The sequence below is a fragment of the Paralichthys olivaceus genome, chromosome 17 (genome assembly GCF_024713975.1).
Source record: "Paralichthys olivaceus isolate ysfri-2021 chromosome 17, ASM2471397v2, whole genome shotgun sequence".
Classification (NCBI taxonomy): domain Eukaryota; kingdom Metazoa; phylum Chordata; class Actinopteri; order Pleuronectiformes; family Paralichthyidae; genus Paralichthys; species Paralichthys olivaceus.
Genome location: NC_091109.1, coordinates 849,154 through 864,243, shown reverse-complemented (window position 1 = coordinate 864,243; position 15,090 = coordinate 849,154). Strand labels below are relative to the sequence as shown.

The 15,090-nt window shown below is 45.3% G+C and overlaps 1 protein-coding gene across 1 annotated transcript in view; it reads left to right on the top strand.

The window, feature by feature from the left end:
• The window catches only part of gli3 (GLI family zinc finger 3), an 88,282-nt gene that overhangs the window by 61,319 nt on the left and 11,873 nt on the right, over positions 1-15,090 (top strand). The window contains exons 5-9 of the mRNA XM_069512578.1: positions 3,971-4,176; positions 7,467-7,628; positions 11,262-11,463; positions 12,972-13,191; positions 14,228-14,341. Coding sequence (XP_069368679.1) covers positions 3,971-4,176; positions 7,467-7,628; positions 11,262-11,463; positions 12,972-13,191; positions 14,228-14,341 — 904 coding nt within the window. The remainder of the gene's footprint in view (positions 1-3,970; positions 4,177-7,466; positions 7,629-11,261; positions 11,464-12,971; positions 13,192-14,227; positions 14,342-15,090) is intronic.

Sequence of the window (15,090 nt, the reverse complement as noted above, 5' to 3'; positions counted from 1 at the left end):
AAATGATAATTATTACCAAGACGAAGACAAAACATTCGGTGACTTCTTGACTCACAGCTTGTGAAGTCATTGTTTCCCACAATTAAAGCCACATTTCACATTTCTCTGGCTGCGTGTCGGAGAGCGGTCACTTTAGTGAAGAGGATAAACGTTTCCATCTGTTGATAATACCAGTCGCTCAAAATCCTCAATATTAATTTGGTAATGTTTTATTGAGACTAAATGGGACACACACCGCACTGTCAAAATAAAATGATTGGGTTTAATCTCATTTCTGTTGGAGTTTGTTGACTCTCAGCTTTCATGTTTTTATACTTTTTCAACCGGACCAGTCCGGCAGCATCAGATGCTCCGTGAACATTCACAGTTGCTGGATTATTGAATTTAGACTCGCCAATTTCCTGTATCCTTCTGTGGAGCACACATCAAGAAATGTTCATTTTATTTCACGCGCAGCCATTTCATGCTTGAGCTAAAAGTATTTCGCTCAGCACGCATCCTGTTTTAGCTGCTGTGTCAATACCACCAGCTCTAAGTGCTGCACCACAATGATACCTTCTGTCCCTCTGTCCTAAATGAAGTCGTCAGTGTTCGCCCGCAACTGTGTGTTTCTACTGCAGCATGCACCCCGAAAAATTATTAGTGTTGATATAACCTTGTTCCAAACAAAGTCTCAAGGCCTGTTTACATGAACACACACCACCGACATGAAACCTCATGAAAATCTTTAGGGGGGATATTTACACTTGGTGAAATGAGACGACAGTGTAGAATCCGCAGACCGCCCCGTGTAAACATGCGATGTCTTAAAGAGGCGCTGACTGGTTTAAGCGAGGCCACGTGAAAGGAAATGGCTTCCATATGTCAGGAGCTCCGGCTTTCCTCGTGCCCTGTTTGCAGAATGCCTTGTCTGAGGGTTCGCAGGAATTATAAACCTACAAAGGGAAGTAGCGGAGTGAGGGGAAAGTTTTTCTCCCCAGTAAGAAGAAGCCTCCGAAACCCTGCGGTACAGCTTTGATGTAAATCTCAAATCAGGTGTAACTAAGACGCTACGTCTCTGAAACACACCTCCCTGAACATGAGCGCGCACACACACACACACACACACACACACACACACACACACAGGCCGAACATTCCTGCACGCACACACTGCTCGTTGTCAGATTACTTCCTTTCGTCATGTTGATTAATGCATGCTGGCAGATGCTAAGACGATCACGGCCATGCAGAGAGCGGCTGGACACGGAGGATCGGACCCTCTCTTGGTTTTTTCCCTCTCTCCTCTAAACCATCCATCTCTCCGCTGTCCTCCTCAAATCCCCTCACACCTGGCTCTGCACCCCCGAGACCTCTTTTTCTCTCCTCCCTCTCCAACTTGCCCTCTATCCTAACGCTTCTCTGTCCGCCCTTCCCTCCCAATTCATATCGTCACACTCCTCCTCCTGACTACCGTTCATGGTCTGCCTCTCTGTAGCCCTCCCTCCACACCTCTCTCCCCTTCTTCTCTGTTCTTTTCTAACTTTTCTTCCTGCTCGAATCTCCCTCCTCTCTGCATAGGCACCATCGTAACCACCAGTCAACAACGTGTGTGCTCTCTCTTCTTTTTGTTTTCTTACCACCTCCTTCTCTTCAGTCCTCCCTTCCTGCCAGTCGAGCTTTGTCCTTATGCGCTGAGTTAATTGGGAAAACAAGGCAAAGCAGAGGCATTTAGCCAGGGTCAGTGAAGAGAGACGCAGCCAACACATGACAGGGTTAATCAGTGTCATGGCAGCCGGAGCCGGTGTCTGGCTCCCTTCAAACAGGCCTGAGGACGGCCAGACGAGGAAAAGAACTCATGATTTTTTTTTTTAACCTTTCCTCTTGGGTTCTTATTTCTATATTGAAAATGTCTAATACCTCATGTGCCGCCATTTCAGGGACACAGAAATATTTGTCCCACATACTTTGCCTTTTACGTCTGGAAATTTTCATTGAAAACTTATTTCAGGATACGGTGAAGAGATTCATGTTTCTAGTTTCACTTTTTCCTCTCGTCTTCTGTCACGACGTGTGCATGTGTACGTGCAGCGTCAGCCATCAAAGTCAGTGTCACTCAGCAGCTGTGTGTGATGTGTGTAAACGAGGCATGCAATGGTGGCATGTGAGCACATGACTTGCTTATCAAAAACACACACACACACACACACACACACCTGTATTGAAGTTCAGCAATGCCCTCAGCTTGGCCTGCAAGGTGTGGAGGAAGTAAAACGTCCCATGAGGGTTTTGTCGACAGCAGACGTGCAGGAAAGCACTGATCGAATGGACGTGGGGGAAAAAAATACTACAATCATTGTGTTGCAGTGTCAGATGTGTTCCTTTAATCCGTCACGATTTCACAGCGAGGCGTTTACTGAGATTCCGCTCAGGACCATTTTTCACCTCCACCTGCTTCAGCATCATCACGAGACATGTTGTCAAACACTTGAACCCAGTGAAAGCCTTTAAAATCGTCCCACAGCCCCTTCGGCCTAATTACAGAAAGTCTCCCGAAGATGAAGTTTGTATGTGTGAATGCTTGTGTCTGTGTGTAACTGTGTCTGTCCTCAAAGTTGTGTGTGTGTGTTGTTTCTGGTCCTCAGTGCTCATTACCGGCCCTGGCCTGAGCTCTTTCATTAGGGCGGCTGTGAAATGGAGGGACGAAAAGGGCCGGTAGGGGATCAGGGGACGGGGTGGAGGTTGTAATTGGGCTGTTCCGCTCCCCTTGCCTTGCTCAAGGTCACTGTGAGACAAACTCTGGGCCAGGTCTCTCACTCTTCATTCCCAGCTCTCCTCTCTTTTCTCACCCTTCTCCACCTCCCTCTCAAACCCCTACTTTTTCCTCTCCCTCCCTCCTTCGCTCATCCTCTCCTTCTCCTGGGGTCTTTTGTCACAGTAGACTGGTCCACTGGGGAGCCATAGAGAAGTGGAGGGGCTAATTCAGTCTAATCTCTTAGCCTCTTAATGTCTGGCTGATATGTGGATTTCTCCACATCCTCAGGGGAAGGCCTTTGTGGTGAAGGCCATCATTATGAAGTTTCCGAGCCCTCCTAGCCAATTATAAGAAGGGAGACAAATTAGTTCATCTCAAACTTGGCTCCAAAGAAGTTTTCCTGATTGTTCTCAACTTTATTTCACATCTCGCACAATAGAGACAATTCACAGTAAAGGTTTGTGATAAAGAGAATAGCCCAATGTGCTCACATTATCCATTTAAAGGGAAATCGTGTGTGAGACTTGCTGATGGACACTGTGTCCATTTCTGTGCACGGTCTCAGCTCAGAGCCAAGTTTGAAGTCATCTGAGTAAAGTGGTGCAGCGTTGCTTGTCGTGGCGCTGGCCAGCGGTGAGCTCGGTCTTACGTTTCGCTCTGATTAAGACGCAGCGGTGAAAGCTGCCTTTGATCGGAGGAAATGTCTGCGTAGGGAGCAGTTGGAATGCAGCGCACTCCTCTCTGCTGTGCAGATGGAGGCAGAGAGATAGTGTCACAGTCCATTTGTCTGGCCTCGCCACCACCGCTCCAGTGTGGTAAAAACTGGATGTTCAGAGCTCGTCCGGCCTAATGAAAGGAGCGTGATGTCCCTGTTAAGTCTTTAGAGACAACTGAATTATTTATGTTTGGTTTACCAAAATGATGACATAAAAGCTGAGAGGAATCAAAAGACGTTACTGTTCCACATGTGGTGAATTAGTTAGTCTGATTGCTGTTATGAGACATAAAAAAATGATGCTCACAGAAGATTGACGTCATGCTTTAACTTTTTTAGATAGTTTATGATGTTTTGAGGTAATCTGCTTTTTTGGGCCATATATGGAACTTTTTTCGTGGTTTAAACTGCAAATGAATTTAAAATTTTCACAGCAATTACATGCTGTTCCCTGTGGAATTTCATGTGAGTTTGTAACACAATCTCAACACAAATACATGTTTTTCTCTGTGTCTCTGCAGGCCTCCTTCGCTGGCAGGCAGTCCGGCTTTCTCCGACATCTCCCTCATCCGGATCTCGCCCCAGCGGAACCCCTCCGTGGGGGCGGAGTCGCCCTTTCACCCTCCGCACCCCTACATTAACCCATACATGGACTACATCCGCTCGCTCCACAGCAGCCCCTCCATCTCCGTTCTGTCAGCCACCCGAGGCCTCAGCCCCGCAGATGGTAAAGTGAAACATACACCATCACACAAAGCATGATACACACAAACACACACACACACACATCTGCACGCAAACTCAGCAGAGCAGAAATGTGCGACAAAGCCTCGAGTGGACCCTTAAAAATAATTGTTGGAATTGATCAGTGAGGTTCGATTGCTATTAGATGGAATCTCGATTCTCTGTATCAGTTTAATTCCTGGTTGAGGTCAGAGGAGGTCAGGTGAGAGGCAACCAGATCCATCTCTATTAAGACCCAGGGGTTGGTGAGATGTTATCTGAGTGAGGGAACGGGTGCTGGGGAGTATTACGAGTGTGCGGGTGGGTGGGTGTGCAGGTTGGGGGGGGGGGGAGGCTAATCCTTTTGATCTGTGAGTCATGTCAGAGATCTCTGGGGGATGCATCAGTGAGCGGCAGGGTCACGTACAGTTGCATGGCACACACCGAGGGAGGGTCGGATTCAAGTTCAGGGTCGGCTGGTGGCGGGGGGGGGCTGGGGTTGTTATGGTGTCCTACAGGGAGCATTTGTTTCCTGAGATCTGAAGATGGATTTGGACTGTGAAATCAATTAAAGTGGACACTAGAGTCGGTTATATCATAAGAGAAATACAGACAAGAAACATCAACATTAGAAATGTAGAAGAAAAAAAAAAAAGCTTTATATCTGTGTCTGGATTTTAAAATGTTAAGATTTCCCTTTTTTTTAAGTTGAAGAATTGAAGCTGTTGGTTTGAACAAAACGAGAAACCTGAGAATATTAATGTGGCATTTCTATTGTCAGATATTTTATAAACTAAATAAATCCCTTTGTTACAGCGCTAGCGTTTAATATTTCCTGTTTTTTACAGTACAGGAAACTACTTCAACAACAAAACACTAAAACTAGAATGACGCTCAGCAGAGCACGTCCGCCATGTAGTCCCAATAGTCCCTGTGAATTCAACCAGGCTGCACCAAATTTCACACGTTCATAGATATTAGTCCTCTGAACATGGCTTATTATTTTCATCAAAATCCATAAATTATAATTTGAGAAAGAAGTTAAAATGTAGAAAAATGCCCTGTTTCACAATATTAACTAAACAGATACAGAATCCGTTCGGTAGTTTCAGTGTAATCTTGCTTACAACAAAAACAGCTCACAAACAGACAGGAGGCAGATCTAAGCTTATTTGCCAGAAGTCTATGTTCACCACAGAGCTCTTGAAATGGCCTCATGACCTCTTGTAGCCCTCATGTCCTCACCCAACAAGCGTCTGACACTTGAGCAGCAGAGTCGCACTTTAGCTCCCCGTCTCATCTCGTGGTGTATTTCTGAGACGACAGATAGCCGGGGCATTTCCTCGACACGAGCGCACTCGATTCCGTCTCATCCAGGTCTTAAGTGTCTCACTCACTCAACCCGTCTTTGTGAGAAGGAAGTACAAGTTCAAGCTGAAGCTCTCCACTCTCCAATTTTCCATTACCACATTATAATGTTCACCAGTCTCAGCTTGCCTTAATTCAAAACAGTTTTTTCAACCTACCACATGATCCCCGTTTAGTTCATAACGCTGTGAATTGTGAATGAGGCACCTAATTACTCCTTTAATCAATCCGGTGATTAATTAACCCATCAGCTTTTGTGTTGTTAGTATATCACCACGCTTACAGGGAGCCTCCTTCTTCAATATGCAAAGGTTTTTTTTTTTTTTCACCAAAAAGTACATTTGAATAATGATGAATTAATTAACACAATCTAATGGAGATTTAAAGTGGGTGGGATTTAGTGCCACCCTCTCGCTGCCACACATTCTCTTTCACGTCTTTCTTTGCTCCTCCCTCACAGTACTCCTCTTTGCTGTGTGCGATGGGGTTCAGAGGTATAGTCTCGCCCCTGATCCTATTGTTGTGCCAAAGGAGCACCTGGTGGCTCACCAAGTCCTGAGGCACGTCTCTGTCTTCTCCACGTCGAGCGCCACACTGACAGCCTTCACCCACTCCCCCTGGTTTTTTTTTTTTTCTGCCCCCAGGAACGCACTCGGATGCCAGCGTTTCTGATTTTAAAATTCCGCAAAGCCCTTTTCTGTGCGTGGATACTGAAAGGGCCACATTACGGCTGAATGCAAAAGCAAAGCTAAGGCGGAACCGAGGAGACAATTAAGAAGCTCCCTCCTTCCAGTGAAGACATAATACCCAGATCGAATTAATTTAGACTTTTTTTCTTACATTCATTCAACCAATCATGATGCATATTGCAGGCATACAGGCCAGCCTTAAGAGGAAATCCCCTCATACACTGTTTCTTCATTTATTTTCTCTTTATTTCTTCAAATGGGGGGAAAGAAGAACCGCTGCACTCTGTGGGTCTGAACCGATTCCACATTTGCATCCAAAACCACAGTGTTAGTCTTTTCCCTCTCTCTCTCTCTCTTTCTTAGAATATTTGCATAAGGAAGCCCACCGCCAGATGTTTATTTTTAGGCTCCGGTTCAAGGACTTACAGCACTCTATAACTAAGGGAAGGACTTGGAAAAGAGAGGCATTCTGAGAAAGAGAGAGGAGAGATGAAGTGGCGACAGAATGGTTCACTTTGTCTTTATGTATGCAGATATATCTGGGCAGATTTAGGGCCTTTTGTTTTCCTTGAGTTTGAAGGAGCAGAGTCGAGGAGCAGGTTGCATATCTGCAGGCTGCAGCCCCGATGTGTACGACACACAAACACCATCTCTGGCAAAAGATGTGTCAGCCCACATTCTCTTGCCACACACACACACACACACATATACTGTATAGACACACACACGGGCACTTTCTCCAAATTATCAAGGAAGTAAGAGGAAGAGAAAAGGCTGTTTAAGAATCGTATTGTAAGACGATCGGTTCTGCCGTGCTCGGCGTGAATGCATCAATCAAATACTAATGCACACTCACTGTAATCTCTGAGCAAGCATCCGCTAATCCCCAGTGAGGCTCTCCACTTCAGGTGAAGCTCCCTGTGCAGCTGTTTTGCTTAACTTGATGGTGTTGCTAATGTGCTCATTACTGTTCTGCTGAGCTGATTATCATCTAATGTAAATGAATGCAGGTTTATAAGGCGGTGCAGGTGCTCTCCCTGTCAGGTTTTTCTCACTACCCAATCACTTTCCTCCCTCTGTTGTTTCTCTTCCCTCCTTTCCTTCCCATTCCTGCTCACACCTCCTCTCTATCCATCATTTCCTTAAACATTCTCTCGCCATGCAAACCCTAATCTGTCCTTCCCACTCGTGGTTAACCTGTTTCCTCTGGGCTGACCTGAATGTTCTCTCTCTCCAGCCCCTCACACAGGCCTGACCACAGCTGAGTACTACCAACATATGGCCCTGCTGGCGGGCCACCGTAGCCCGTACACGACCGACCTGCTCCCCTCTGTGGCGTCCACAGCCGGCGCTACCAGTGCCAGTGCCCTGCACATGGAATACCTGCAGGCGATGGAGAGTAAGTCTGCACTGATCACACACGACGTGGGACATAAGCACACATGTTTTAAGTCTCCTAGGAAACAGAACGACATTCTTTTTTATAGAATATATATATTTAACTCACTTTTATACCGGATGTGTTTTAACTCTGGGGCTACTCCATTCTAATTCTAGCTCACCTGGTTGAGCAGACACTCAGGGTCGAGTCCTCTGCAGCGGTCACAGGTTTGATTCCGACCTGGCCCTTTGCAGCGTCTTCCCTCTTGTCTTCCCCCCCGGTCGTGCTCAAACTCTGTCCTATAAATAAAGGTTTGATGACAACAAGATATATAGAAAAAGAAAACTATAGTCTGAATTATTAGTCTTTGAAATCATGTTTATTAGCAGTTACATTCAAACTTACATCCACCACATCCACGCAGACTGGGACTGCACTTTAAAGTGTGGTGAGTGCTTCCCTGCACATTATAGCATGGGTGGCCCCTGTGGGAATTCAACCCTTTAAAATGCACTTGTACGATACACCTACTGCTTCTCACACTATTTATAGATCAAGCCGAAGCTCAACTACAACAAGGAAGGACCTGCAACTATTACTCCGACGTTATTTAAATGAGTTATTGTCTCGGGCTCAGGACTGTGTGCAGAGGACTTATGCTAATGAGTTATTTTAAAGTGTAAATAGGAAATTAAACGCACACTGAATCTTAGAAAGGTCGGACAGCGTCACCCCAGCTTCCTTTGATGAGAATGTATTTAGTCAGGCAGACGCCGCTTTCATGGAAATCTGGGGTGAAGTTCCCCCTGTTCCTGAGAACAAACTAATTAAAACTAGCCAAACTTGTGCGGGTATCAGAAAATTAATTGCTATTAAGTGGGAATTGGAATGTCCCACCATTCATCACGGGAGAAATCCTTTCTTCTGTGTCACATTTTAAGATTAATAGACTGAAACAAAACAATTAGGACCAAATTTAAGTGGAGATGCGGCGCTCCTCACTTAAAAAAACGCCTGTGATCATTGCTGGTAATAACTCATCATGTTTCAACAATGTGTGTTCCAGCGTCGGAGAAATTAACACTTTAAAGCTTTGTTGGATTTCAGTAAGAAAACACACAAAGAGCAGAGTCCATCATGAGGCTTTCACTGATAATCTGGGCTCCGACGTTACTGCGGCTATTTTAGTCTGTTTCACATCAGTGTAATTTACCTTCACAGAGAGCTGTGCTAATGAAACACTGGGCCTGTCCATTATATTTGTGCTTTAATGGGCTATTGTCTATGTTCTCACTGACTAATTAGTGCCACAGCTCTTAAAGATCACAACACTAGAGTCTTTACTGGTCTTTATTAGATAATTTTAATCTGCCCGTCTGATATGTTAATGTGTTGTGTTGCTGTTTTTATGATATTTATGATATTTTAATAATGTATAAGCATTTAAAACACTAGAACTGTTGTTTATAACTTGAATGAATTTTAGAAATTGATTATATGTTGTCATACATTTACTTTAATTCTCCATAATTAGCATTTCTATACATTATATAATCAAAATTTTGAATTTTGAATCTGAATATATATGTTAAACTACTAGCATTTGTAAGTGAAGTTGTTTTCACAGATGATGAACAACAGCTTAATAAATAATATAACATAATAATAGTATAAATACAATAATAATTCAATATATGATACAACAATATTATATATTAATACTATTTAATATATATCTAATAAATGATATTGATATAAAATATGAACAGATACAAATATGTTAATAATATGTGTACTCTTTAACAAAATAATATATCTATATGATAAACAGTTAATACACTATAATACAGTTTTTTGCAGCCAAAAGGACATTTGACTCTTTTTATTAAATATGTAAGTACTGCGTATAACTGCTAAATAAGGGAATTATGTGTTAAAGTGTTGTTTCACTGTGTTAATATTAAATAACAGAATCAGTTCTCTTTATACTAAAAGGTTTTTATAATTGCACTTTTGATTATAAACACTTTTTATGTCCAGAATTAATGATTTCTCTTTATATTTCACAAAGAGAAAAAGTTCTGTGCTGTCTTACATTCCACTGCAGTCCTCCTCTGCGTTAGCCTCCTTCTCTGGTGGCCCCCAGGTGTGTCTGCGAGGGTTCAACCCACGTTTTGGACACGGCGTGTATCACCAAACCGTCATTCTGGCTCGTCTGAACCCTCCTTGGCCGTGAGAATTAATGACGCGGCGCCTAACCAGCCATTGCGTCCATAAATCAAGAGGAAATTAGAGGGACAGTCCTGCTACGATCCAGGACGCTCCTCTCTCTGTCTCCCCCGGTTGGCCGATTTATCATTTGGGCTGTGCATTAATAAATACCGCTCCCATGAGGCTTTGCAGTGGTGGGACGGCGGCCCTGCTCCTCCGCAATAAACTGCATCTCCTAATTCCTCACAAATTGAGCCCGTCTCTCACGCTCATGTGGATTTAAAAAAAAAAAGTGAAATGTAGAAAGTTGGATTTAGAATAAATAAATGAAATATGTGATTTGAGCTGAAATCAGACGTCACATGACTCACTAATGATTGTGTGGCTCATGTGTTTGTGTTCCCAACACCCCCTTCCCTATAAGACACAGCTTTTCCATACAATGACAATGTAAAGGAGGTGTCGCTCTACATACAGCCTCACGCTGCAGTTGGAACTCAGGCCTACGTTTTCCAGAACACCGCCGCCGCCACCACAGAGGCATCCACACACACACACACACACACACACACACACACACACACACACACATACTCTCACATCCGTACACCCTGATTACCATGTGAATGGAGCGCTCCGTAATCGTTGGATGTGTCAAACGAGAGATGGAGCATTTACGTTTGCGAGATGGATGGATTGTGGGGGATGTAAATATGGAGAGAGAGGGGGGTGGGGGGGTTATCGGGGCTGCGTAAAGCTGGTTTTGTCTGCCTTTATGAAATAACTCAAAATGTTTTATTTCCAAGTCTTGAGTCACAAAGTCCTTGTGTCAGTTCATGCACAAAGCGCGACATCCCCTCAGCGCCACCCCCCCCCCCCCCCCCTCCCCCATCTCCCTCTGTTTTTCCCCTGTCTTGTTTGTGACATCTCCATGTGAAAAGACAACAAAAGTCATGTGTTAATCTCCACCCGTGGCTCATTGTATGTGCACAGAGAATGGTTGCGCTGTTTCCGCCTTTTACCTTTTCAAACCCCCTTTTGAGTATTTCCAGTCAACACTGATTGCATTTGAATAACGAGTCAAATTGGACTTGATTAAATATTACCATACACAGTCAGAGCATTCCTCCAAAATAAAAGGCATGTTTTCTCTCGGATGAAATGCAAGCAGTGCATCAAGTGACAGCCGAACACGCATTCAGACGAGCCTTTTGTCTGATGATTGACAAAAATGTCATCCGCTCGGGTTAGATTAGGTTAAAGTTTGGAAAATCACGTAGCAACTGTAGCTCATTTGTAGGAATGCAGCTGATGTCGCGAGGGAGCTGATAAGAGCTCATTTATTGGACATTTTAACCTTTCACTTCCACAGCAGCAGTCACTTGGCAGCCATTCGTCCCATGACTCTAAAAAATGTCCTCTTCTCTCCTTATCCTGCAGACTCTCGTTTCCCGAGCCCGAGGCTGCCATCACGGCCCAGCAGGAAGCGGCCCCTGCCCATCTCGCCCCTCTCCGAGCACAGCTTTGACCTGCAGACCATGATTCGCAACTCACCCAACTCGCTCGTCACTATGCTGAACAACTCGCGCTCCAGCTCCTCCACCAGCGGCTCCTACGGTCACCTCTCTGCAGGAACCATCAGGTAGCTCACTAAATATGATCGTGGCCAGAAATTATTCACACTGCTTGAGCTTCCCTGTCGAATGTGGTGCTATAGAGGCCCAACACGGAGCCAGGGTCAGGCCCAGATGGAGGCAGATCATCGATGCCCTTTGCAGTTTATTACTTTCAAATGATTTTAAACATGAAGTTCAGTTTACTTCATCACGGAAAACCTTTGTATTATGTTTTCTGTGGCTGAGGAGTTTCAAAAGATTTGGACTTTGCTGTCTTCAGAGAGCTTTGAGGTAATGGTGGTCTGATGTCCGTTCTGAGCATCTTAATTTTAAGGATTATAAATAAGTAACTGTCACGATGTCTTTCAGGAGCTTTTATTGACTGAGGTGTCCATTCAGGGACTCACATGTGCCAATAATAAATCCACCAGCAGGATCTCCCTGGAGTGAATAATGTTATAAATGATTTTCCAATATCATTGATCGTTGAAACATGAAACACACACTACATCTGGGTGTCACCTAAATAACTGTATGATAATGTAGCTGCGGTGAATTCTGCAGAGAAAAGGGTGGCGGAGCGATTAAGCGTACGTGTGTATCGTCCATGTCAAACCCTCATGTGGGCGACCGTCTCCCAGTCAGCGAGTCAGCCTGCCTCCCCGGCGGCTCGTGTCAGTCATCCGGTGCCCCTCATGGGAACGTCACATACATCACGCCCTGGAGCCGCAGGCGAGCAGAGGGAAGCGAAAGAGAAGAAGAGCGAGAGGGGGAGGGGGGTGGGGGGGAAAGGAAAGATCCATTGCCCCACCCACAGCCATTGATCAGCGATCTGTAAGAAGAACCTGATCAATCACGCTGCGTGCTCAGCCACTGTCCCGCTGACAGGACCCAAATAACCAGAGCCAACAGAGTGATGAGTGATATGACAAGCGGATGGGCCCCCAAATGTGTCGCGGCCCATTGATTTCCACTCGGCTCATAATAAGATCGGCAGACATATGGGTCGCAGCGAGCGAGCGAGGCGTCAGGGGGTCAGGATGAATGGAGGCCGCCGCTCCCCGAGCCACACAGATCTGTGTTTATGTGGCGGTTCACCTGTGGTTGTACGGAGCCCAGAGGAGTTTCAGTTTAAACAAACTTAGCTCAGGATGAGGGTAAATAAACCGAGGGAACAGGAACATCACTCTGCCTTACTCACAAGGCCACGCGACACACTCCAGATTGTTTATCATCTGTATCATTTGCCCAGTGGAAGTATGACATACTGCCTTACACAGACCACATGATAATTCACTGTGTTAACAAGCTGAACATTCATTGGCAGGGATTTGCCGGCAGCCCCCTGGTTCCAGCATTACCACACCATCTCCTGTCAGATTGTCCTCAGGGATGCGGAGCTATCCAGAACAATCCATTTATTCAGTCTTTCCACTCTTTTGCCTCGTTTCCTTTGCGACTGATCTCTCAGTGAAGTTTTTACCATTATTTTCATCCTATACAACTGGTTTGTCCCTTTCTCTTCTCTCTCCAGCCCAGCGTTGAGCTTCGCCTACCCTCCGACCCCGGTGGCTTTGCACGTGCACCAGCAGCTGATCGGCCGCCAACCGGGCCTCGTGGGATCCGCGTTCGGCCACAGCCCGCCCCTCATCCATCCGACTCCAGCCTTCGCCACCCAGAGGCCCGTACCTGGCATCCCTCCCTCCGGGCTGAGTGCTAGCGAGCGCTCAGCCATCTCCAACGACTCCTCGCAGGTGAGCACTTCGGCCGGCGCCTGTGCGATTCATCATCACAGGTAATAGATAGCAGGCGTCGCATGCCAACCACATCTCTGCGAAGTGTAGCGAGCTAACGCGGTGTACAGGCAGGACCCCCCCTCCACGCGTGCATCTCCTGGGAGTTTCCTCCTACTTGTGTTGTCTCTTGTTTTCGTACTGCCGTGCGCGACGCAGAATGTGCCTGCAGCAAACAACAAGGGGCTTGTTAGCATAGAATCCCACTGCTGACTCCATTAATCACTAGAGAGAGAACAGGGATATAGAGAGGGAATATTGACATGGATGGATGGATCCAAAGGGGCTTTTTCTCTCCTTCCTCAACCCTTTCTGTATGTGCGGGCCCACGTTTGAGGTAAATATTCAGTGTATATTACCTTCTTCCCTGCTGGTTCCCATTACTCGAATTTTGTGTGATCGCAAATGAGGCCTCATTCAAATTGGCTGCACCAAAATTGCCTTTTCCTCCGTCTGAACAGACAGAATATTGCTTTGGGGCCACATCTGAATCTCTGGTAGAATAACAGAGTGAATATGTCACGTTGCATTATGGGATGCGAAACGATCAAGTTTTCAGGGAAACAAAAAAAAAAAAAAAGAAGCTTGCTTTTCTTTTCATAACTTTGAAATGCACATGTTAATTATTTTATAATAGAGTGAACTCTGTGCGATACAAGAACTCCCCCAAGGGCAAATTTAAACCAGGGCCAAAGTCAGGTCATGGTTTCATGAGTTTGTTTTAATTGCACTGATTAGGGCAGCTAATGTGAATTGCATAGTTTTTAATTAGCGTAAAGCTCCTGGCTCGGACTGAGGATAAAGAATCATTATAGTTCAGCTACAGTTGTTTTGTCTGGCTGATTAAAGTGCTGATTGACTCATGAGGTTCTTGCATTTTTAATAATGCTATAAAACAAACACAACATCAGGAAATTAAAAAAAACAAAATAATCTATATAGTCAATATCAAGGCTCAAAATGAAGAGGTTGTGAGTTGACAAATATTTTTCCGCAGACGAAGCCGACGAGTGAATCTGCAGTGAGCAGCACCGGAGACCCGATGCACCACAAACGCTCCAAAATGAAGCCGGAGGAAGAGTTGCCGAGCCCGGGTGCAGTGAGCGTGCAGGTGAGGGCTGTCTACATCTAATAATGAAAATAAAATGTATTGTACCACAGACATTTTGCAGCTACCTTGCAAGAATTATTTGTTTGGTAATCCCAGAATGAACCAGTTTATTTTTATACTTTTCCACCACAGTAAGAAGCTCATATAACTGGTCACCTGCCAAAATGGCTGCAACAATACACAAGCTTATACCGTGTGTATTTATTTACATTTGCTGCGGCTGGTTTCTCTCCCTGCTCTTGTCACTGAAAACCATCCACTGATCTTTAGGACACTACGAGGAAATAGTTTTTACTTTTTAGATCTAAAGTGGCTGTAAAAATTAAAGAGTAAGTGTTTGTATGTGCAGGAAAAACAAACCTCAGCGGCAGATGCAGCCTGAGGTGTGTGTGGTGGAAGCTGCGGGCGTTTCTGAGCCCACACCAGCTCTCTGCGCTACTCAGCCACCTAACTGTGACAGTGAAATATGTCCGGGCTAATAGAGCAACCTACAGCAGGAAGAGGGGGTTAGATTCCTCAAACACTCAGTCTGGTCCCGTCGTATAACACCCCCCCCCCCAAAAAAATACAGAGCGGTGCTTTCAGCGCTACATTTCCGCTCTCCGCACCTTTCTCCCCGACAGCCAAACAAGGCCAGATTCACGGGGTCACTGCGGCTGAGACCTGGAACCAAATCATTTGTGGCTGGGCGGTGAATAAATTACTTTTATGGCACATTTGGAATGGCTGATATTGGGGAGAGGAAGGCA